Source organism: Anolis sagrei, chromosome 8 (genome assembly GCF_037176765.1).
Source record: "Anolis sagrei isolate rAnoSag1 chromosome 8, rAnoSag1.mat, whole genome shotgun sequence".
Lineage (NCBI taxonomy): Eukaryota > Metazoa > Chordata > Lepidosauria > Squamata > Dactyloidae > Anolis > Anolis sagrei.
In genome coordinates, this window is record NC_090028.1 from 25,777,956 (window position 1) to 25,803,844 (window position 25,889).

A 25,889-nucleotide genomic window follows, 5' to 3' on the forward strand; every position below is an offset into this window, starting at 1 on the left:
AGGTGTATAAGGGAAGAAAGTGAAGAAAGAAAGAGAAAAAAGGAAGGAAGGTATATAAGGAGAAAAAAGGAAGGAAGGGGAAAAGATAGATGGGGAAGGTATATAAGGGGAAGGAAGGAAGGAAGGAAGGAAGGAAGGAAGGAAGGAAGGAAGGAAGGAAGGAAGACAGGAAGAAAGGAAGAGAAAAAAGGAAGGAAGGTGTATAAGGAGAAAAAAGGAAGGAAGGAAGGAAGATAGGTGGGGAAGATATATGAGGGAAAGAAAGAAAGAAAGAAAGAAAGAAAGAAAGAAAGAAAGAAAGATAGATGGTGGAAGGTATAAGGTAAAGGCTTTCCCCTGACATTAAGTCCAGTTGTGTCCAACTCTGGGGGTTGGTGCTCATCTCCATTTCTAAGTCGAAGAGTTGGCATTGTCTGTAGACACCTTCAAGGTCATGAGGCCGGCATGACTGCATGGAGCGCCGTGACCTTCCCACAGAAGCAGTGCCTATTGATCTACTCACATTTGTATGTTTTCGAAGAGCTAGGTTGGCAGGGGCTAGACCAGTGATGGACAACCTGCTCCCTGGATTCAAACCACCAACCTTTCAGTCAGCAAGTTCAGCAGCTCAGCGGTTTAACCCACTGCGCCACCGGGGGGGGGGGGGGGGGGGAGAGAAAGGGAAGGAAGGAAGGGAGGAAGAAACGGGAAAGTGTATGAGGGGAAGGGAGGGAGGGAGGGGAAGGTGTATGAGGGAAAGGAAAGAGGAAAGAGGAAGGTGTATGATGGGAAGGAAGGAAAGAAGGAGGAAAGGGAAAGGTGTATGGGTGAAAGAAGGGAGGGAGGGAGGGGAAGGTGTATGAGGGGAAGGAAGGAAGAAGAGAAGGAAGAAAGAAGGGGGAAGGTATACGAGGGGATGAAAAGACAGGAGAGTGAGAAGGTGGATGAAGGAAACAGAGAAAGGAAGGGAAGAAGCAAAAAGAAAATGCAATCCCAGGTCATATTAAGACTTGACCTAACCTTGTGCTTAATAGAGGGCAAGGCATCGACTAACTTCTGCAACCCGCTGTGATTGGCTCCAAGCTGTGAAAGCAAAAACAAAAACCATGCATTTTCATTTGAGATTTCAAGTTTTGATTAAAAAGTCTGTAATTTTATGTTACTCTTCAATGAAGAAAAGGTAGAACTTTTGTTGGGACGTCAAATGATGAATCCCTCCCTTGTCCCTGCAATAGTTTCAATGAACCCACAGGCTATGTCTTCCACTTGTTGTTATTGTAATAATACTGTAATATTGGTTTTACTGATGGGTCTATGGACCGTAATAAAATTGTGGTTGTCGTATATAAGCCAACATTTTATTACAAAAAAAATTGTTATTTCCATTGTGTTTGTGGTGTCAACAACAATCTAAAAGCAACTATTGAGGATCCAATCTTACAACCAACTTACCTTCAGAAAGACTCCAATGACGGCCAAGCCATTTTCCTCCATTAAAGCTTCCTCAAAGCTTTCATATTTGCAAGAATTCCAGTGGACTAAATGCAGCTGGGAGACACAAAAGGGAACACATTTATTTTACAGGTCTTGCAAATGCATTGCCAGGCCAAAGATGGCCACCAACGATGGCTAGCAGCCCAATATATGCCTATATGCTGACTGGGCACCAAGAGAGATGTTTGCATAGCCACTCAATCCCTGGGAACGGAATCAGACAAACAAGAACAAATCCATTTCAATGTTAGTGGAGCGAAAATTCCCCTATGAGCTCAGTTGCACTGCTTTGCACCTTTGCACAAAAGTGACTGCAGAATAGAAATTATATCGGCATTGGCTTTGCAAATATATGACCGTCGGCACAAAAGGCTTTGCGTGACCAGTGACATAACTGGACCCAGTTGGTGCATTAAACTGGAAAATTCCAGTCTGCAAGTAGGGGCTGGGAGCCTCCAAAGCACATAGTTGCTGAGTTCTTTTAAAAAGCATTACTAACTACATGATAAAATGGGCAAGGAATATCGGCCAACAAATTAATCTAAAGGAATGGGAACAAATTTGGAAAAAAACATTTAAGGTACACATATGCCACCGATCTCAAAGAAAATTGATTAAAAATGCTATATTACACCAAAAAAATAGGGATGTTGTATAAAAATATGGATAATAAATGCTGGAAATGTAAAGTACACGAAGGTACATATTTCCATGTGTGGTGGACTTGCGAAAGAGCAAAAGACTATTGGAAAATGGTACATATTGAGTGCAAGAAAATTTTAAAAATTGACTTTCAAATGAAACCAGAGATTTAGCTTTTAGGAATGTTCAGGAGGGAGACCTTTAAGGACACTAACTTGGATAAACTCTTCACTTTTTGTGTTACGGCAGCGAGAGCGGTTTTTGCAAAATCATGGAAACTGGATTCAATCCCCTCCAAATTAGACAAAATAATGGAAATAAAGAACATGGATGAATTGACATTTTTGTTAAGACAAAATAATAGAAAAGGCATGAAAAGAATGGACTGGACAGCCTTTAATGAATACCTAAGCCGTGAAGATAATAATTAAATATATAACTGTTTATTTTGGGGGGGGGGGGAATCATATTCTTGGAATTATATAGTGATAATCTTTTTTCTTTTGGAGGCGGTTTAGTAAGAAGTCAACACACTTAAAAAAATTTGGATCATTCTTTTTTTTCTCTTCCTTTTTTCTTGGACTGTGTTTATTTTAGGTTTTAGGTTAAATATATTTGTCTTTTTCCTACTTTTCTAAAAAAATTGCTCTCACACTTTTGATTATTCTTTCTAGCTCGCTCGTATCTGTTGGAGCAATCTCCTTTTCTTAAAAAATATTTTTTTAAAGGCATTATTAAAGACTCGCTTTTCCCAGAGGCTTAGAGATAAGGAGAGGAAAAGCAGGTGTATGAGCAATGATGTTATGGGAAAGATTGAGGCCTTTTAAAGTGGTTCCTACTGGTACAATCCTTTGTGAGAGAAATGTTGTCTTCAGGGGAACAGCTCTCATTTTTTTGGGTCCTATATGTTCTTTCTTTTAGTTCATGTGTGGCATCATCTTCCTAATGAAATTAGGTCAGCCCCCTCCCTCTTGTCCTTTAGAGGGATGATAAAAACATGGCTGTGGGACCGAGCCTTTGGGACTGTGTAATGAGGCAGTGATAGGAATTCTTGGTATGCCAACCAGATTCAATATGGTTGTTTGGGACAGTTTTAAACAGAGGATTTTAACGTCAAAATAATGATTTTAATGTTTTTGTATGTGTGTAGTCTAGTATGTTTCGGCATTGAATGTTTGCCATTTATTTATTTATTTATGGCATTTATATGCCACCCTTCTCATCCCGACGGGGACTCAGAGCAGCTTACAAGATATATTTTCATACAATATATTATATTATTAGCATAGTACAATATCATAGTACATTACATATAATACATGTAATGTAAATATATAATTATAATTATAATATTGTATTATTATTACTAGTATTATATTATATTACATTATAATATTATAAATATTATATGTATATATAATATACTATATTATATTATTAGTAAAGACAAGATGGAAGTGTCTTCTGCTCCCCTCTGTCTTCGCTCTGGCCAGAGCAGCAGTTGGTGCCAGAGCGGGGAAGAACCTCCCAACTGATGATATAGGCAGATGGAAATGTCTTTTGTTCCCCTCTGTCTTCACTCTTTATATGTTGTGCTCCATTCTGAGTCCCCTTTGGAGTGAGAAGGGCGGAATATAATAATAATAATAATAATAATAATAATAATAATAATAATAATAATAATAAACTTTATTTATACCCCGCCACCATCTCCCCAAAGGGGACTCGGGGCGGCTTACATGAGGCAATAGGCCTTCAAACTCTGATTCTCTTTTTTGAATTTGCTGATTTTTATATGCTCTTCTTTAAATAAACTTTTACTTACTGGATTGTTGCGCAGCAGCAGATTTTACCCAGCGCCCAAAGTCCAAATGCAAAAAGGCTCACAGACCAGAGTAAAAATGAACAGAAAAATCTTTACGCTTTACTCAGCAGAGATGAAACATAAACTTGCATACAAAAATCAAACAGTGCAAGAAACTTACATAGTGTTTGTAAGTAACACAAAATAAGTCATCTTCATCTTAACATCAAATGAGAGAGCAAAAATAAACCTTGAGTAAATAGTTATTCTACCATAACCTCCTTCAGAGTAGCTTCTCCAAACTGCTCCGCAGAGCAAAGCCTTTGAGCACAGACCTCCTCAGAGAAAAAGCTTTCCTAAAGCTCTCCATCTTGCACACCCACACAGTATTCTAAAAGCTCATACAATTATACCCTATTGCAGCGGTTCTCAACCTGGGGGTCGCAACCCCCCGAGGGGTCGCCTGGCCATGTCAGAGGGGTTGCTAGGTTGCCTCCTTTGGCCCCGCCCCCTCCGACTCCCAAAATAGCGGTCAGACCCCGGGACCACCCTCTTCTCGCCCCCTTCAAGGCCTCTGCCGCTGGTGGAAGCCTCGAAACACGGCGAGAGGAGAGTAGAGCAGCAGAAGCAGCGAGGATTGCCTTCACCCTTCTCTGGGCTCTTCTTCCTCCTCCTCTCCATTTGGAGACCTCCAAACGGAGAGGAGGAGGGGAAAGACTCTGGAAGAGAAGGCAGACGAGCCTGGCTGCTTCTGCCGTCCTGTGCCACCCTCTTCTCGCCCCCTTCAAGGCCTCTGCCATTGGTGGAAGCCTCCAAAAAGGTGAGAGGAGCGTGGGGCAGCTGGAGCAACGAGGCTTGCCCTCGCCCTTCTCCTCTGGGCTCTTCTTCCTCCTCCTCCTCTCCATTTGGGGACCTCCAGTATTTTCTGTTGGTCATGTGGGTTCTCTGTGCCAAGTTTGGTCCAGTTCTGTAATTTGGGGGTGGGGTGGTCTCAGTGGTCTGTGGAAGTCAGAGCTGAATCGGTTGAAGGTACTGCAAATCCTATCATCCATGTTACAGAATGTGCATATGTATGCTAAGTTTTTACAAGGATCATTGCCTGTATGGGTGCGTGTTGAGGAAGAACACCTGGACAATTAAGCTTGAGCCACTTCCTGAAAGGAGTATTATCATGAGGAGTGCTTCATGGTGTATTCAGATGGAGATGGTGATCAGATGATGGGACTTCTATACTACAGGAATTGCTGAGGATCCTGAACAATATACTACAAGACTCATTGCACCAATGAAGAAGCAGAGAATGCATAATTTTAATGCATTGGACTTTCGTGTGAGTTATTTTGCTGCAATGGACTAAGTTTATTTTCAAAGCTGGTTATTTTGTAAAGCTGCATATTTATCTCTGACTACTCAAGAGTAAAATTTGTTTTTCCTTTTACTCTGACTTTGTGTGATTCAACTAGAGGGCTGGGAAGACTACTGGGTAGCTTCCGCATAGACTGATAAACCGCAATAATCCATTTTCCATACTCCCTTGAACGTATTGTTTTTGTGATTAATCACTATGCTTTAATTAGGTTCAATTTGTAACAATTAAAATACATCCTGCATATCAGATATTTACGCTATGATTCATAACAGTTGTGAAATTACAGTTCTAAAGTAGCAATGAAAATAACGAAAATAATTTTATGTTTGGGGGGTCACCATAACATGAAGAACTGTATTTAGGGGTCACGGCTTTAGAAAGGTTGAGAACCACTGCCTTATCGGGTGTGGTCCAAGCTTGCTGGTTGGCCTACATTACCAGCTGTACATAATAATTACCACCATAAGGTTTTTCTTCAACACACACACACACACACACTTGGTCCTGCTATGACTTACCGCAACATGGATTACCTGGACAGAGTGTGGTTTGTGATGAAAAGGTGTTTCAGGGTTCTAGGGCAACATCTGGTTTGGCTCTGGTCTGTGAGAGGGGATGTTCAGAAATGACTGTGTCCATCGTCCTGGCCATTTCCCCACTCCAGAGGCCAGCCAGAACTTGGACAGAATTGCCTGCCAAGAGCACCAGGAATCAATATTTGGCCACTGAAACCCATTGAGAGACCATGGCAAAATCACACTCTCTCAGCCTCAGAGAAAGGCAAAGCTCCTTTGGAGTAATTCTGCCAAGAAAACCCCATTGTTTTGCCATAAGCGTCACAGGTTGCCAATAATCTTACCTCTGCTGGGAAGACCTTGCAGTCAACGGTGTGCTCGGAGCCCCATTCGTTGATGGCCCCCCAATGAAAGTGGAACTGCTTCAGCCGGTAGTTGTTTTCCAAGGGGCCTCCGGTAATAACTGCGCATCAGAAAAGCAAACGTATTAGGAGAGAAGACACTTCTGTCATCATTCTATATAAACAACTACCTGTATCTCTGTCCTGTGTGATTCATGTGCATTGTGCAGAAATGTTTGATGTGTATCTTTCATGGAAGTGTATAGGAGCCCTCAGTGGTGCAGTGGGTTAAGCCCCTGTGCCGGCAGGATTGAAGACCGAGAGGTTGCAGCTTCGAATCTGGGGAGAGCGCGGATGAGCTACCTCTATCAGCTCCAGCTCCTCATGCGGGGACATGAGAGAAGCCTCCCACAAGGATGATAAAACATTTTAAAAAACCATCCGGGCGTCTCCTGGGCAACGTCCTTGCAGGTGGCCAATTCTCTCACACCAGAAGTGACTTGCAGTTTCTCAAGTCACTCCTGAAACAACAAAAAAAAAACTGCATTCGTGTGTTTTTGACGCTCTGTCTCCCCATTCACCACAACTGGAGATGTTGAAAAGCTGGAATGTGTCCAGAGGAGGGCGACTCAAATGATCAAAGGTTTGGAGAACAAGCCCTATGAGGAGCGGCTTAAAGAGCTGGGCATGTTTAGCTTGAAGATGAGAAGGCTGAGAGGAGACATGATAGACATGTATGTGAGAGAAAGTCATGGGGAGGAGGGAACAAGCTTGTTTTCTGCTGCTCTGGAGACTAGGACACGGAATAATGGTTTCAAACTACAATAATAATTTTTTTTTTGTCGTGTCAGGAGCGTGCAAGTCGCTCCTGTTGTGAGAGAATTGACCGTCTGCAAGTACGTTGCCCAGGGGACGCCCAGATGATTTGATATTTTATCATTTTTGTGGGAGGCTTCTCTCATGTCCCCGCATGACCAGCTGGAGCTGATAGAGGGAGCTCATCCGCTTCTCCCCGGATTCGAACCTGCAACCTGTCGGTCTTCAGTCCTACCGGCACAGGGGTTTAATCCACTGTGCCACCGGGGGCTCCAAATAATAATAATAATAATAATAATAATAACAACAACTTTATTTATACCCCCCTCCATCTCCCCCAGGGGGACTCAGGGCAGTTTACATGAGGTCATGCCCATCAATACAGTAAACACAATATTACACAAAAGCTTAGCACAGTATAACACAAAACATAACAGAACTAAAAAATAAAAACATAAAATACAAAACCAAAATAATAAGCGAGACAGCAGTATAAAATCAGACATAAAACACACAGGATTACACGGGGCAGGGCCAATTTAAAGGATAAAATTAAAAATTTTAAAACCCTGGGAGATTGGGCAATGGAAATTATTGGGGAGGGAGATCCGGACTGAGGAAGGAATCAATTGCAAGAAAGGAGATTCCATCTGAACATTAGGAAGGACTTCCTGACTGTGAGAGCTGTTCAGCAGTGGAACTCTCTGCCCCGGAGTGTGGTGGAGGCTCCTTCTTTGGAGGCTTTTAAACAGAGGCTGGATGGCCATCTGTCGGGGGTGCTTTGAATGCAATTTTCCTGCTTCTTGGCAGAAGAGGGTTGGACTGGATGGCCCATGAGGTCTCTTCCAACTCTATGATTCTATGATTCATGTAAATTGCCCAAACTCATCTCCAAAAGGAGAGCTACTTTTCCATCTCTTTTCCTAAGTAAACACAGAAATATATTTCAGTATTTGCACAGAAATAGTGAGAGATAAACACAGCAAAGAGGCGATCCATGATTGCCATCTTGTGGTGAAATGATACTTATGCACCTAACCCAGTGGTTCTCAATCTTCCTAATGCTGTGACCCCTTAATACAGTTCCTCATGTGGTGGTGACCCCCAACCATAAAATTATTTTTGTTGCTACTTCGTAACTGTAATTTTGTTACTGCTATGAAGCGTAATGTAAATATCTGATATACAGGATGTATTTTCATTCACTGGACAAAATTTGGCACAAATACCCAATACACCCAAATCTGAATACTGGTGGGTTTGGGGGAGGGGGGTGATATTGTCCTTTGGGAATTGTAGTTGCTGGAATTTAGAGTTCACCTACAATCAAAGAGCATTCTGATCTCCACCAACAATGGAATTGAACCAAACTTGGTACACAGAAAATACTGAAAGGGTTTGGTGGGCATTGACCTTGAGTTTTGGAGTTGTAGTTCACCTACATCCAGAGAGCACGGTGGACTCAAACAATGATAGATCTGGACCAAAATTGGCACGCATACTCAATATGCCCAAATGTGAGCATTGGTGGAGCTTGGTTAAAAAATATCTTGACATTTGGGAATTGTAACTGCTGGGATTTATAACTTTCCTATAATCAAAGAGCATTCTGAACCTCACCAATGATAGAATTGGGCCAAACTTCCCATACATAACCCCCATAACCAACAGAAAATACTGTTTCTGATGGTCTTTGGCGACCCCTCGATACCTCCTTTGAGACCCCCCCCCCAGGGGTCCCAACCCCCAGGTTGAGAAACACTGACCTAACCAATATATTTGCAATATTTATTTACTTATTTATATTTGCAATATTTATTTACTTATTTATATTTGCAATATTTATTTTTGCAGTAAGTAGTACAAGGAATGCCTTTCAAAGGAAGGAACAGGCACAAGCAATTCTGGATATTTCTTGCTGATTGGTTTCTCATTTTCCATTTTATTTACTTTCCTTCTATCTATATATCCAGCAGCAGAATGTAGGCTCCTCACCTTTGGCGTGAATCCCATTTGCGTTGAGTGCAGCGTTCCTACCACTTACAAATCCCACGTTCCTTTATCGAAAGCTTCCTGCATTTTGTTTCCTTTTTAAAGCAGCTTTAAACTTCTAATCCATTCCTTTTTTTCCTCTTCTCTATCTGTTTCTAATTTTTTTGCTGAATGCAAAAGAGAGAAAAAAAACACAAAAGGAAGAAGAGAGCGCAGAAGAGAAAGAAGTGCAGGTTAGGAGGACTCCGGAAAGGCGGGAGGGAGGATGCAAAGGAATCAAGGACAGGTCTACATTTTCAATGACATTCAAAAGGATTTCTAGTACAAGAAAAGACTGAGGGTTGCAACAGAAGGAAGAAGCAGGGGTTAATTCAAGGTTTTACATCTACTAGTAATTCTACAGAGAAGAATTCAATCAAAATTTAGCACGGGATTATGTTTAGATTATGAAAAGGAGTTATCAAGCAGAATAATTGTAATTTGTTGAAAATAGGGCCATTCTAAGGACCGGAAGGATTCGGAGTAAGTGCAGCCGTCCCTCCACATTTGGAGTTTTGACCTTTGTAACAGCATTCCGTGCAGTCAGGCTGGCCACATGACCATGGAGGTGTCTACGGACAATGCCGGCTCTTTGGTTTAGAAATGGAGATGAGAACCAACCACCAGAGTCAGACACGACTAAACTTAATGTCAGAGGAAAACCTTTACCTTTACTAGATCTGATTAATGGATTTGATTACAATATTTCTCAATAGGAATCCCTTACGTTTTCCAGTTTAACTCTCCGGCCAACTGCCTATAGTCTTGCTGGAGATTTCGAGAGAGAACACTTCCCAAGGGCTCTGTAGGCCAGCTTCCAGCAGAAGTTGCTGGAAGATATAGCAATCCCTAGAAATGGCCACTTCACCCAGCAGCATCCAATTTGGTGACACCGCAGAGGGCCACTTCACCCAACAACAGCGAACCCGGTGACACCGCAGAGGGCCACTTCACTCAGCAACAGCCAAACCAGTAGCATAACAAAGGGCCACTTCACCCAACAACAGCGAACCTGGTGACACCGCAGAGGGCCACTTCACTCAGCAACAGCCAAGCCAGTGACATAACAAAGGGCCACTTCACCCAGCAACAGCGAACCCAGTAACACCAGAGGGCCACTTCACCCAGCAACAGCCAAGCCACATAACAAAGGACCACTTCACCCAACAACAGCGAACCCGGTGACACCGCAGAGGGCCACTTCACTCAGCAACAGCCAAACCAGTGACATAACAAAGGGTCACTTCACCCAACAACAGCGAACCCAGTGACACTGCAGAGGGCCACTTCACTCAGCAACAGCCAAGTCAGTGACATCACAGAGGGCTACTCCACCCAGCAACAACAAATCCAGTGACACCACAGAAGACATAAACAGCAAAGCTAGTGACATCAGAAAGGGCACTCTACCCAGCAACTGCCGATCCAGAGTCCCTGCAGAGAGCCACTTCAACCAGCAACAGCCAACAGACACCACAGAGGTCCACTCCACCCAGCAACAGCAAAGCCAGTGACACCACAAAGGGCCACTCCACCCAGCAACAGCCGATCCAGTGACCCTGCAAAGGTCCACTTCACCCAGCAACAGCCAACTCAGTGACATCACAGAGGTCCACTACACCAAGTAACAATAAAGCCGGTGACACCACAGAAGGCAGCAACAGCAAAGCCAGTGACATCACAAAGGGCCACTCCACCCAGCAACTGCCGATCCAGTGTCCCTGCAGAGAGCCACTTCACCCAGCAACAGCCAACTCAGTGACTTCACAGAGGTCCACTCCACCAAGTAGCAATAAAGCCAGTGACACCACAGAAGACAGAAACAGCAAAGCCAGCGACATCACAAAGTCAGTGACATCACAAAGTCAGTGACATCACAAAGGGCCACTTCACCTAGCAACAGCCAACCCAATGACATCACAGAGGTCCACTCCACCCAGTAACAGCCAATCTGGTGACATCACAGAGGGCTACTCCACCCAGCAACAGCTGATCCAGTGACCCTGCAGAGGGCCACTTCACCCAGCAATAGCCAACACAGTGACACCGCATTGGGCCAATTCACTCACAAGAGCCAACACAGTGCCACCAAAGAAGGTCACTTCACCCAGCAATACCCAATCTGATCAGACAACAGAGGGCCAATTCAACTAGGTCCAGACCTTGAACCGGTGCTTGGAAGCTGTGTCGGACTGGATGAGGGCTAACAAATTGAAACCGAATCCAGACAAGATAGAGGCCCTCCTGGTCAGTGAAAAGGCCGAACAGGGCATAGGGTTACAGCATGTGTTGGATTGTGAGGTTGCTAAGAACGTGCGCTTGTACAAACCGCAAGACCATTTCCAGCTTTGACTTTGGATAATCAAATCATTTCATTCGAATGTTCTCTCTAGGAACCTCTAAGCCAGGGGTCCTCAAACTTTCTAAACAGAGGGCCAGGTCACAGTCTCTCAAACTGGAGGGCCGGATTATAATTTGAAAAAAATATGAATTAATTCCTAGGAACACTACACATATCTTATTTGTAGTGGGGGGAAAAACTTGAAAACAATAAATAATTAAAATTAATAACAATTTTATGAAATATAATTTAACTGATTTACGAGGCCATAAAAATCTCCAGGAAGTATGCAAAGAATGAGGAAGTACTTCATCAGTGTCATAAACGGATGGTGAAGCGACAGCTCCCCTGGTGGCCAGAAGCTGGAATGTTAAATAGCCTCTGAGTGTCTGTCTATATATGTTATGTGTCTATGACATTGAATGTTTGCCATGTATATGTACACTGTAATCCGCCCTGACTCGCCTGTGGGGTGAGAAGGATGGAATACAAATACTGAAAATAAATAATAAATAAATAATAAATAAACTTATTAGTATTTCAATGGGAAATGTGGTCCTACTTTTGGCTGATGAGATAGGAGTGTTGTTGTTGTGTACTTTCAAGTAGTTTCAGACTTAGGTTGACCCTGAGCGAGGGCCAGGTAAATGACCTTGGAGGGCCGTATCTGGGTCTTAGTTTGAGGACCCCTGCTCTAAGCATTCTAGTTATTCATCTATTTTACTGATTTTTTTGTCCCACCTTGAGTGAGAGAGAAAGGCCGGGTAGGAATGTCGTAAATAAATAAATGAACAAATAACATTCGCACTTTCCTCAAGCAGACAAGAATTCTTTCTCCCACCCTGGACATTATTCCAGGGATATATAAACCCCACTTGCTTCGTTTCCAGCAGACCCCTCAACCTCTGAGGATGCCTGCCACAAATGTGGGAGAAACGTCAGGAGAGAATGCTTCTGAAACATGGCCAGACAGCCCCAAAAATTCACAGCAACCCAGCTCTCAATATAATTCTCCAATTTTTAGGTATTTTTAGGCATCTTGAGAAAGCCGGGAATGTGTAAACCAGTAAAATAATATTAATACTATTATTATTATTAATAATAATAATAATAATAATAATAATAATAACAATCAGCATAGAATGCACCAGATGAATGCTATTAGATGTTCCGCTAATGAAGTGTGCGCTAAAAAGATTCATGTTTAAAGCTTATCAGTGAATGGCTTTTTGAGATAACACCCAACTCTCTTAAGCAGTGGACGCCCACTGGAACATTATATGCAGCAAATGCGCTAATATAGCTTTTCAATACCGTTTACGTTGAATATAACATTTTGGTTTGAAAAGTGAAGGGGAAAATTGCTCCAATGGTCTGGAAGCATTCACTTCCTGGTGGGTTTAAACAATTCCAAAGGGATCGAGAGCATTGAAAAAGGCTGCGCTTATCTTGCCTTCTAGGTGATTTCAAGAGCATTATGCCACATCTTATCAGCGCACACAGGCTAAGCGATAAGCAACCTTTTCTTTCATTAACATTTAATGATGCTGTTAAGGAACTTTTTTCCATTGGGAACTCCTAAAATGCTATAGCCATGAGCCAGGGAGGTTCAAAGCAGTGTCAAACTGGATCAATTGTACAGTGTACAAACACCTTCATACTGGATCTATATAATCCAGATTATCTGCTTTGATGCAGATTATACGAGGCCTCTTCTACACTGCCATATAATCCAGATGAGCAAAGCAAAGACTCCACATGATCTGCTTTGAACCGGATTATATGAGGCTTCTTCTACATTGCTATATAATCCAGATTATCTGCTTTGAAACAGATTATATGAGGCTTCTTCTACACTGCCATATAATCCCAATTATCTGCTTTGATGCAGATTATACACTGCCCCTTCTACACTGCCATATAATCCAGATGATCAAAGCAAAGAATCCAGATTATCTGCTTTGAAGCAGATTATATGAGGCCCCTTTTACACTGCCATATAATCCAGATTATCTGCTTTGAAGCAAATTATATGAGAGCCCTTCTACACTGCCATATAATCCAGATTATCTGCTTTGAGCTGGATTATATGAGGCCCCTTCTACACTGCCATATAATCCAGATCACCTGCTTTGAAGCAGATTATATGAGAGCCCTTCTACATTGCTATATAATCCAGATTACCTGCTTTGAACTGGATTATATGAGGCCCCTTCTACACTGCCATATAATACAGATCACCTGCTTTGAAGCAGATTATATGAGGCTCCTTCTACATTGCTATAAAATCCAGATTATCTACTTTGAACTGGATTATATGAGGCTTCTACATTGCTATATAATCCAGATTATCTGCTTTGAACCGGATTATATGAGGCTCCTTCTACATTGCTATATAATCCATATTACCTGCTTTGAAACGGATTATATGAGTCCCCTTCTACACTGCCATATAATCCAGATCACCTGCTTTGAAGGAGATTATATGAGTTTCCTTCTACATTGCTATATAATCCAGATTATCTACTTTGAACCAGATTATATGAGGCTTCTTCTACATTGCTATATAATCCAGATCATCTGCTTTGAACCGGATTATATGAGGCTCCTTCTACACTGCCATATAATCCATACTATCTGCTTTGAACCGGATTATATGAGGCTCCTTCTACAGTGCCATATAATCCAGATTACCTGCTTTGAAACAGATTATATGAGGCTCCTTCTACACTGCCATATAATCCAGATTATCTACTTTGAACTGGATTATATGAGGCTTCTTCTACACTGCCATATAATCCAGATTATCTGCTTTGAACCGTATTATATAAGGCCCCTTCTACACTGTAATATAAAATCCAGATGATCTGTCTTGAACTGGATTATCTGGCACATACAATCCAGTTCATATAATGTGGATTATCTGCTTTGATAATCTGTATTATGGGGCAGTGTAGAAAGAGCCTCATACAATCCAGTTCAAAGCAGATAATCTTGGGTCGGATCCTGGAATATAGAGCAGTGTCGATTCAGCCCAAAAATTCAGAAATTATATGGCACTGTAGAGGACAATAAAACTCAGCTGTGTCCCCAAAATCACAATACAATTCTAATCACAGTATTATAATTCAATTACTTGACTTGTCGCTGGTGTCCTCAAACTCGACCAGGAAGGAGTAGCCATTGTTCCATATGTGGAGGCACGTGGCTGGGTCGTAGCGTATCTCCAAGGGTTTAAGGCGAGGGTCGAAAAGGCTGTCTCTCCATTGGATGTTGATGGGTGACTGGCGACTGCCTCCCGGGATAGTGATGGGGCTCTGCCATAAGGGGTGCACTGGAAAAGAGGAGGAGGAGAAGAGCTGACATAATGGCATGGGATCTCCATAAGTGCGATCAAGAGAAGGTGGTGAGACTATACAGAAAATCTGTATAGGAAGGATAATAATACTGAGGATAGTTTTGACGGTGTGGTGAGTGAATTAGAACCAGAGATCCTGAGGAGTGAGTTTGAATGGGCCTTAAGAAGCACACCTTGATTAGCATATAATGGCCTGACAGTGCCTAGAGCAAACATTTGTTGAGAGGTGATTAGATGTCCTTGTTTGTTTCTTCTCTGTTGTTGTGCTGTTGTAATTTTAAAGTTTTTTAATACTGGTAGCCAGATTTTGTTCATTTTCATGGTTTCCTCCTTTCTGTTGAAATTGTCCACATGCTTGTGGATTTCAATGGCTTCTCTGTGTAGTCTGACATGGTGGTTGTGAGAGTGGTCCAGCATTTCTGTGTTCTCAAGAAAGGAGGAAACCATGAAAATGAAAAAAATCTGACTAACAGTATTAAAAAAAAACCTCTAAAATTACAACAGCACAACAACAGAGAGTAAACAAACAAGGACATCTAATCACCTCTCAACAAAAGTTTGCTCTAGGCACTGTCAGGCCATTATATGCTAATCAAGGCGGTCAGTTGAAACATTCACACCTAGCTCCAGCAGACAAGAGTCCTATGTCCCACCCTGGTCATTCCACAGATATATAAACCCCTTTTTCCTAATTCCAACAGACCTCACTACCTCTGAGGATGCTTGCCATAGATGCAGGCGAAACGTCAGTAGAGAATGCCTCTAGACCATGGCCATATAGCCCGAAAAAACCTACAATAAACCACCTCATCTGTCTCCTGATTAGCATTGAAAAGCCTTGCAGCTTCAAAGCCTGGCTATTTCTTGGCTGGGGGAATCATTTGTTGTTTCCTATGCCGTTATACATTGTTATCCACCGATTCAATTAGTTCATGTAGTAGTCCTTCCTCCACCGCTCCAAAATTAGTCTGCTGTTATTGTTGTTGCTAGCTATTATTATGTTGTTTTACGTTGTTTTACGCTTTGTTTTTAATTCCATCCTGGCTTGGGCCCCATGTAAGCCGCCCTGAGTCCCTTCGGGGAGATGGAGGTGGGGTAGAAAAATTAAGTCCTCCTTCTCCTCCTCCTTCTTCTTGGGAGGTGTTAGCTGGCCCTGGTTGATTCATGTCTGGAATTCCCCTGTTTTCCGAATGTTGTTCTTTATTTACTGTCCTGATTTTAGATTATTTTAAAAAAATACTGGTAGCCAAATTTTGTTCATTTTCATGGTTTCCTCCTTTCTGTTGAAATTCTCTACATGCTTCTTGTGGATTTCAATGGCTTCTCTGTGTAGCCTGACGTGGTAGTTGTTAGAGTGGTCAAAATGTCTGAGTTATTCAATAATATGGGTTGAGTTTCTTTATCAGCTTCCTTTTGCGGTCAGTGGTTCTCTTGATGTATGGGAAGAACACATTTCCTCTGAGTGGATCTTTGACTTGACACTCCTGGCCTGTTCTTGGTCTTGGAGTTCTTATGTAGGTATCTATACATGTGTGTATGTTTTCTGTCAACTGTACGGACTAATTGATTGGGTTTGTGGATGAGTAGGAGTTCTAGGAATGGCAGTGGTATCTATTTGTGTATGTAAGTTTTCTGTAGACTCTGTGGCCCAATAGTTGGTTGGATTTGTGGATGAGTAGGACATCTAGGAATGAGTTTTCCAGATGGTAATTATTTGAGTTGTCCTTCTTGAAGATCAATTAGGACTATATTTGCCCTCCTTTAATCTGCTGGGACTTCTCCAAGAACTTCTCCATTCTCCAAGAACTCTCAAAGATGATTGTTAATGGTTCCAAAATGGCTTCCACACATACATACATACATACATACATACATACATACATGCATACGTGTATGTGTGGATAATTCCAGGTATGGCCAACTTGGGCTCTCCAGGTGTTTTGTACTCCAACTCCCACAATTCCTAGCAGCCTCAGGCCCCTTCCTTTTCCCCGTCAACTGCTTAAGCTGAGTAATGGGCCCATAACCTCAGTTTAAGCAGCTGAGGGGAAAAAGGAAGGGACCTGAGGCTGCTAGGAATTGTGGGAGTTGGAATCCAAAACACCTGGAGAGCCCAAATTGCCCATACCTGCTGTAAAGGAAGCTTCTTGCACTCTGCACAAGCAACAGAGCCTAACAATTGGTTATGGGCCCAGGACTCAGCTTCAGCGGCTCAGGGGGGAAAGGAAGGGACCTGAGGCTGCTAGGAATTGTTGGAGTTGAAGTCCAAAACACCTGGAGGACCCAAGATAGCCCAAGCTAACCTGGAATATCCACACATACACATATGTATGTATGTGTGGAAGTCATTTTGGAACCACTGGCAATCACCTTGGAGAATGGAGAAGTTCTTGGAGAAGTCCCAGCAGATTAAAGGAGGGCAAATATGGTCCTGATCGATCTTCAAAAAGGATGACCCAAATAATTACCATCTGGAAAACTGCCATTCCTAGATGTCCTACTCATCCACAAACCCAACCAACTATTGGGCCATACAGTCTACAGAAAACCTACAAGTTGGCCCAGGCCTGTTGTAGAGGAAGCTTCCTTAAGCACTAAGATTCAGCTGCTGAAGGAGAAAAGGAAGGGGCTGAGACTGCTAGGAATTGTGGGAGTTGGAGTCCAAAACTCCTGGAGGGCCCAAGCTGGCCCATGCCTGGTGTAGAGGAAGCTTCCTCGCACTCTGCTCAGGAAACTGAGCCTAACAATTGGTTATGGGCCCAGCACTCAGTTTAAGTGGCTGAGGGGGAAAAAGAAGGGGACCTGAGGCTTCTAGGAATTGTGGGAGTTGAAGTCCAAAACTCCTGGAGGGCCCAAGTTGGCCCAGGCCTGCTGTAGAGGTCCTTGCCCAGTACTTAGCTTAAGCAGCTGAGGGGAAACGGAAGGGGCCTGAGGCTGCTAGGAATTGTGGGAATTGTGGGAGTTGGAGCCCAAAACACCTGGAAGGAGAGCCCAAGTTGCCCCAGGTCTGCTGTAGAGGAAGCTTCTTGTACTTTGCACAGGCAACAGAGCCTGACAATTGGTTATGGGCCAAGCACTCAGCTTAAGTGGCCGAAAGGGAAAAGGAAGGGACCTATGGCTGCTAGGAATTGTGGGAGTTGGAGTCCAAAACACCTGGAGAGCCAAAGTTGCCCATTCCTGCTGTAGAGGAAGCTTCCTTGCACTCCGCACAGGCAACAGAACCTAACTATTGGTTATGGGCCCAACACTCAGCTTAAGCAGCTGAGGGGGAAAAGGAAGGGGCCTGAGGCTGCTAGGAATTGTGGGAGTTGGAGTCCAAAACACCTGGAGAGCCCAAGTTGACCCATGCCTGGTGTAGAGGAAGCTTCCTTGCACTTTGCACAGGCAAAAGAGCCTAAGCATTGGTTATGGGCCCAGCAGCTGAGGAGGAAGAGACCTGAGGCTGCTAGGAATTGTGGGAGTTGGAGTCCAAAACACCTGGAGAGCCCAAGTTGACCCATGCCTGGTGTAGAGGAAGCTTCCTTGCACTTTGCACAGGCAAAAGAGCCTAAGCATTGGTTATGGGCCCAGCAGCTGAGGAGGAAGAGACCTGAGGCTGCTAGGAATTGTGGGAGTTGGAGTCCAAAACACCTGGAGAGCCCAAGTTGACCCATGCCTGGTGTAGAGGAAGCTTCCTTGCATTTTGCACAGGCAAAAGAGCCTGAGCATTGGTTATGGGCCCAGCAGCTGAGGAGGAAGAGACCTGAGACTCCTAGGAATTGTGGGAGTTGGAGTCCAAAACACCTGGAGAGCCCAAGTTGACCCATGCCTGGTGTAGAGGAAGCTTCCTTGCATTTTGCACAGGCAAAAGAGCCTAAGCATTGGTTATGGGCCCAGCAGCTGAGGAGGAAGAGACCTGAGGCTGCTAGGAATTGTGGGAGTTGGAGTCCAAAACACCTGGAGAGCCCAAGTTGACCCATGCCTGGTGTAGAGGAAGCTTCCTTGCACTTTGCACAGGCAAAAGAGCCTAAGCATTGGTTATGGGCCCAGCAGCTGAGGAGGAAGAGACCTGAGGCTGCTAGGAATTGTGGGAGTTGGAGTCCAAAACACCTGGAGAGCCCAAGTTGACCCATGCCTGGTGTAGAGGAAGCTTCCTTGCATTTTGCACAGGCAAAAGAGCCTAAGCATTGGTTATGGGCCCAGCAGCTGAGGAGGAAGAGACCTGAGACTCCTAGGAATTGTGGGAGTTGGAGTCCAAAACACCTGGAGAGCCCAAGTTGACCCATGCCTGGTGTAGAGGAAGCTTCCTTGCATTTTGCACAGGCAAAAGAGCCTAAGCATTGGTTATGGGCCCAGCAGCTGAGGAGGAAGAGACCTGAGACTCCTAGGAATTGTGGGAGTTGGAGTCCAAAACACCTGGAGAGCCCAAGTTGACCCATGCCTGGTGTAGAGGAAGCTTCCTTGCATTTTGCACAGGCAAAAGAGCCTAAGCATTGGTTATGGGCCCAGCAGCTGAGGAGGAAGAGACCTGAGGCTGCTAGGAATTGTGGGAGTTGGAGTCCAAAACACCTGGAGAGCCCAAGTTGACCCATGCCTGGTGTAGAGGAAGCTTCCTTGCATTTTGCACAGGCAAAAGAGCCTAAGCATTGGTTATGGGCCCAGCAGCTGAGGAGGAAGAGACCTGAGGCTGCTAGGAATTGTGGGAGTTGGAGTCCAAAACACCTGGAGAGCCCAAGTTGACCCATGCCTGGTGTAGAGGAAGCTTCCTTGCACTTTGCACAGGCAAAAGAGCCTAAGCATTGGTTATGGGCCCAGCAGCTGAGGAGGAAGAGACCTGAGGCTGTTAGGAATTGTGGGAGTTGGAGTCCAAAACACCTGGAAAGAGAGCCCAAGTTGGCCCAGGTCTGCTGTAGAGGAAGTTTCTTGCACTCTGCATAGGCAACACAGCCTAACAATTGCTCATGGGCCCAGCACTTAGCTTATGCAGCTGAAGGGGGAAAGGAAGGGGCCTGAGGTTGCTAGGAATTGTGGGAGTTGGAGTCCAAAACACCTGGAAGAAGAGCCCAAGTTGGTGCATACCTGGGATATACCTGCAAACACACACACAAACCCATATACATGCAAATCTACTTCCCTTCTAGACTCCTATTGCTACCAACCCCTTTCTTTCCCTTCCAGGCTCACCTCCATCCCGGAGGCGGTACGAGGCGCAGCAGCCCAGGCTGCACCATCGCCGCTTCCCGGCTCCCCCCCGAAGGGCCCCGAGGGAGGCGTCGCGGCCGAGGAGGCGCCCCAGGAGCCCGGGAAGGATCCCCGCCATGGCCGCAGCGAGCGCCGCCAAGCTGACCGGACCAGGCGGAGCCAGGGAGCTAAGCCCCCTTCCGCCCCGAAAAGCAACAGCAGGAGGAGGAGGAGGAGGAGGGACAGCCTCCACCGTCCCAGCCAGAAGCACTACATTGCTGCTCTTGTTGTTCTGAGTCATTGGAGGAGACTCCTATTTCCCAACGCCTCCAGCACCAAAAAAAACTCCAACCCAAAACAGAATTGGGAAAGTTTTCCAACTCAACACAGAATGGGTTGGAAGGGGAGAAATAGGTATGATTAGTATTGGATTGATGCATGCCATATGCCAGCAAATATGGAAATATGGAAATATGGAAAGTGGAAGGCAAAAGGAAGAGGGGCCGACCTAGGGCAAGATGGATGGATGGCATCCTTGAAGTGACTGGACTGACCTTGAAGGAGCTGGGGGTGGTGACGACCGACAGGGAGCTCTGGCGTGGGCTGGTCCATGAGGTCACGAAGAGTCGGAGACGACTGAACGAATGAACAACAACATGGAAAACACAAGAATGGCCATCAGACTGGAAAAAATCAACTTATATCCCCATACCAAAAAAGGGAAATGCGAAAGACTGCTCCAACTTCCGTACAGTGGCCCTTATTTCTCATGCCAGTAAGGTAATGCTCAAGATCCTGCAAGGAAGACTCCAGCAATACATGGAGCGAGAGTTGCCAGATGTTCAAGCTGGGTTTAGAAAAGGCAGAGGAACGAGAGACCAGATTGCCAATATCCGCTGGATAATGGAGAAAGGCAGGGAGTTTCAGAAAAACATCTACTTCTGCTTCATTGACTATTCTAAAGCCTTTGACTGTGTGGATCATAATAAATTGTGGCAAGTTCTTGGTGGGATGGGCATCCCAAGCCACCTTGTCTCTCTCCTGAGGAATCTGTACAAGGACCAAGTAGCAACAGTCAGGACTGACCACGGAACAACAGACTGGTTCAAGATTGGGAAAGGTGTACGGCAAGGCTGCATCCTCTCACCCAACCTTTTTAACTTGTATGCAGAACACATCATGCGATGTGCGGGGCTGGATGAATGCAAAGCTGGGGTGAAAATTGCTGGAAGAAACATTAACAACCTTAGATATGCAGATGACACCACTCTGATGGCCGAAAGCGAGGAGGAGCTGAGGACCCTTCTAATCAAGGTGAAAGAAGAAAGCGCAAAAGCCGGGTTGCAGCTAAACGTCAAAAAAACCAAGATTATGGCAACAAGAATGATTGCAAACTGGAAAATAGAGGGAGAAACCGTGGAGGCCGTGACAGACTTTGTATTTCTAGGTGCAAAGATTACTGCAGATGCAGACTGTAGCCAGGAAATCAGAAGACGCTTACTTCTTGGGAGGAGAGCAATGTCCAGTCTCGATAAAATAGTAAAGAGTAGAGACATCACACTGGCAACAAAGATCCGCCTAGTCAAAGCCATGGTCTTCCCTGTAGTAACCTACAGATGTGAGAGCTGGACCTTAGGGAAGGCTGAGCGAAGGAAGATCGATGCTTTTGAGCTGTGGTGTTGGAGGAAAGTTCTGAGAGTGCCTTGGACTGCAAGAAGATCCAACCAGTCCATCCTCCAGGAAATAAAGCCTGACTGCTCACTGGAGGGAAAAATACTAGAGACAAAATTGAAGTACTTTGGCCACATCATGAGGAGACAGCAAAGCCTAGAGAAGACAGTGATGCTGGGGAAAGTGGAAGGCAAAATTCTGACCAAGGGGCCGACCAAGGGCAAGATGGATGAATGGCATCCTTGAAGTGACTGGACTGACCTTGAAGGAGCTGGGGGTGGTGACGGCCAACAGGGAGCTCTGGCGTGGGCTGGTCCATGAGGTCACAAAGAGTCTGAGACGACTGAAGGAATGAACAACAACAAAGTATTGGATTGGGGAAAACATGTATTATTATTATTATTATTATTATTACCATTGAGTTGTTGTAGGTTTTTCTGGCTATATTACTATGTTCTAGAAGCATTCTCTCCTGACGTTTCGCCTGCATCTATGGCAAGTATCTTCAGAGGTTGTGAGGTCTCAGGAGAGAGTTTGTCATTTGGGAGTTGTAGTTGCTAGGATTTATAGTTCACCTACTTTCAAAGAGCATTCTGAACTCCACCAATGATGGAATTGAACCAAACTTGGCACACAGAACTCCCATGACCAACAGAAAATACTGGAAGGGTTTGACGGCCATTGACCTTGAGTTTTGGAGTTGTAGTTCACCTACAACCAGAGAGCACTGTGGACTCAAGCAATGATGGATCGGGATCAAACTTGGCACAAATACTCCAAATGTGAACACTGGTAGAGTTTGGGGAAAATACACTTTGACATTTGGGAGATGTAGTTACTGGGATTTATAGTTCACCTACAATCAAAGAGCATTCTGAACACCACCAACGATAAAATTGGGCCAAACTTCCCACACAGAACCCCCATGACCAACAGAAAATGGTCTTTGGCGACCCACTTGACATCCCCTCGCGACCCCCCCAGGGTCCCTTCCCCCAGGTTGAGAAACACTGTTCTAGAAGCATTCTCTCCTGAACAGCTCTCACAGTCAGGAAATTCTTCCAAATGTTCATTTGGAATCTTCTTTCTTGTAGTTTTAAGCCATTGTTCCATATCCTAGTCTCCAGGGCAGCAAAAAACAAGTTCACTCCCTCCTCTCTATGACTTCCTCTCATAGTTCCACATAGTTAAAGCAATGGTATTCCCCATAGTTATCTATGGATGTGAGAACTGGACCATGACAAAGGCTGAGCAAAGGAAGATAGACGCATTTGATCTGTGGTGTTGGAAGAAACTCGGCCTGTCATTAAACGCCGAGAAAACCAGTGCTCTTCCAACTCTCACCAGCCAATCCTTCTCCAATGCCAGAAATACAGCTTAATGGTGTAACATTAGAAAATGTTGGCCATTTCCACTACATCGGCAGCCACCTCTCCACAAAAGTCAACATTGACACCGAAATACAACACCGCCTGAGCTCTGCGAGTACAGCATTTTTCCGAATGAAGCAGAGAGTGTTTGAGGACCGGGACATTCGTAGGGACACTAAGGTGCTTATTTATAAAGCTATTCTCCTCCCAACCCTGCTATACAGCTGCGAGACATGGACTGTCTACAGACGTCACATGCAACTCCTGGAACGATTCCATCAGTGCTGCCTCCAAAAAATCCTGCAAATCTCTTGGGAAGACAAGCAGACTAATGTCAGCGTGCTGGAAGAAGCAAAGACCACCAGCACTGAAGTGATGGCCCTCCGCTATCAACTCCACTGGACCAGCTACATTGTCCGGATGCCTGATCACCGTCTCCCAAAGCAGTTGCTCTACTCCGAACTCAAGAACCTAAAACGGAATGTTGGAGGACAGGAAAAGAGATTGAAAGATGGACTCAAAGCCATCCTTAAAAACTGTGGAATAGACATTGAGAATTGGGAAGCCTTGGCCCTTGAGTGCTCCAGCTGGAGGTCAGCTATGACCAGCAGTGCTGTAGAATTTGAAGAGGCACGAATGGAGGGTGAAAGAGGGAAGCATGCCAAGAGGAAGGCATGTCAAGCCAACCCCAACCGGGACCGCCTTCCACCTGGTAACTGATGCCCTCACTGCGGGAGAAGATGCAGATCAAGAATAGGGCTCCACAGTCACCTACGGACCCACTGCCAGGACAATACACTTGGAGGACCATCATCCTCGGACTATCAGGGATTGCCTAAGTAAAGTAAGTAAATAAGTTGTAAGAAAATTCTGAGAGTGCCTTGGACCGACCGCAAGAAGATCCAAGCAGTCCATACTCCAGGAAATAAAGTCTGAACAGTCTTCAAAGGCAACCCCACGTAGAGCGCATTGCAGTAATCTACTCTGTTTGTAATCCATCTGTGTGATTTTCTTGCAGCAGCTGAGGATATGATCGATGGTACAGTCAGCTTCCTTGCACAGTCTGCATTTTGGAAGGTCGTCATCATCATAATCATATTATTATTATTATTATTATTGTTATTATTGTTATTATTATATCACATTAATAGGCTTCTTGAAGAGATGGACAAACCCTCCAGCAATGTAGCTGAGGATAACTAGTTGCCAACTTAGCCGTTTGAATAAAATTAAATGCAACAATTACTCTGTGTGTTGGATAAATAAGCCAGTTCTTGCTATGTAAACAGCAGCCTATCGGAAGCCTGCTAAATGCTAAACAAAAGAGGATCCTTGAGGCTGCTACTGTACTGGGTTTGTATTGAATCTGTAAAGGTTCTTAGTACTTCGGGAGATATTGACAAGCTGGAATGTGTCCAGAGGAGGGCGACTAAAATGATCAAGGGTCTGGAGAACAAGCACTATGAGGAGCGGCTTAAGGAGCTGAGCATGTTTAGCCTGAAGAAGAGAAGGCCGAGAGGAGATATGATAGCCATGTATAAATATGTGAGAGGAAGCCACAGGGAGGAGGGAGCAAGCTTGTTTTCTGCTTCCCTGGAGACTAGGACGCGGAACAATGGCTTCAAACTACAAGAAAGGAGATTCCATCTGAACATGAGGAAGAACTTCCTGACTGTGAGAACCGTTCAGCAGTGGAATTCTCTGCCCCGGAGTGTGGTGGAGGCTCCTTCTTTGGAAGTTTTTAAACAGAGGCTGGATGGCCATCTGTCAGAGGTGATTTGAGCGCTTTTTGTGCCCGAAACCCTCCTGAGCCTTGGCAATTGCCTCTCTAGATCTCTCATTAAGTCCAGCCAAAGAGCTGGTGTTGTCCGTAGACACCTCCAAGATCATCTGGCTGGCATGACTGCATGGAGCGCTGTTACCTTCCCGCAGAAGCAGTACCTATTGATGTACTCACATTTGCATGCTTTTGAACTGCTAGGTTGGCAGAAGCTGGGGCTAAGAGCACGAAATCACCACATTCCCTGGATTCAAACCACTGACCTTTCGGTCAGCAAGTTCAACAGCTCAGCGGTTTAACCTGCTGCACCATCGGGGGCTATATGTGTGTGTGTGTGTATTTATGTATAATCTGCAAGTTATTTTATTATTTATTGTATCAGGAGTAAACCAAGGGTACAATTATAATGTATTTTTTAAAAAACACAGAAGTTTAAAAAACTTGGCATGATGCTAAATGTCCTTTGACCAATTGGAGTGCTTCTGGTGTTGCTATAAGGAGGTCCTCCCTTGTGCATGTGACAGGGTTCAGGCCACATTGTAATAGGTGGTCTGTGGTTTGCTCGTCTCCATACTCGTGTGTTGTGGACTCCACTTTGTGGCCTCATTTCTTGAGGTTGGCTCTGCATCTCATGGTGCCAGAGGGCAGTCTGTTCAGTGCCTTCCACATCGCCTGTGAGCCCAGGACCGAGTCTTAGCCATGGATTGACATTCCCTGCTTTAGCCTGCCACTTTTGGACTCTTGCTTGCTGCGGCGTTTCTGTGAATATCTCTGTCGATCTTTGAAAACCATTTCTTGATTTAAGGATATCTACAAGTTCAATCAGATCATTGCAACCTGAAATACATAGGAAGGCCGTTCGAAAAATGCCTTCAGTCTTTTGAAGGCCAACCAAAGATGTGTTCGAATCCAAGATCCATCTGCCAGGACTGGCTTGCTTCCTTCCTTTTCTTATACTTTTTTCCTCCCTGTCTGTTTCCTTTTGTTCTGCTGTTTTGATAGATATGGAAGGCTGATAATATTGCAATGTGGGGGGGGGGGGGGGAAGATAATATTGCTTCTTGGCAGGGGGTTGGACTGGATGGCCCATGAGGTCTCTTCCAACTCTTTGATTCTATGATTCTACTTTGCACTATAACTCTCAGAGTCAGCAATGGGTGGCCATTGTTTGGAGGATTCTGGGAACTGCAATCCTTCTAAGTTGCCATAGGATTTTCT

General features: G+C 44.5%; 1 protein-coding gene across 2 annotated transcripts in view; it reads right to left on the reverse strand.

Annotated features, from left to right (window-relative positions):
• The window catches only part of CA5A (carbonic anhydrase 5A), a 38,073-nt gene that overhangs the window by 8,948 nt on the left and 3,236 nt on the right, over positions 1–25,889 (reverse strand). Inside the window, exons 1-5 of one of the 2 annotated variants that reach the window (XM_060788159.2) lie at positions 19,854–20,035; positions 14,469–14,666; positions 6,148–6,266; positions 1,432–1,527; positions 1,000–1,062 (exon numbers count right to left, since the gene is read on the reverse strand). In XM_060788159.2, the coding sequence (XP_060644142.2) occupies positions 1,000–1,062; positions 1,432–1,527; positions 6,148–6,266; positions 14,469–14,666; positions 19,854–19,989 (612 nt within the window). In that variant the 5' untranslated portion in view covers positions 19,990–20,035. Of the gene's footprint in view, positions 1–999; positions 1,063–1,431; positions 1,528–6,147; positions 6,267–14,468; positions 14,667–19,853; positions 20,036–25,889 lie in introns of those variants that run through there. The other variant, XM_060788160.2, reaches the window with a different exon arrangement.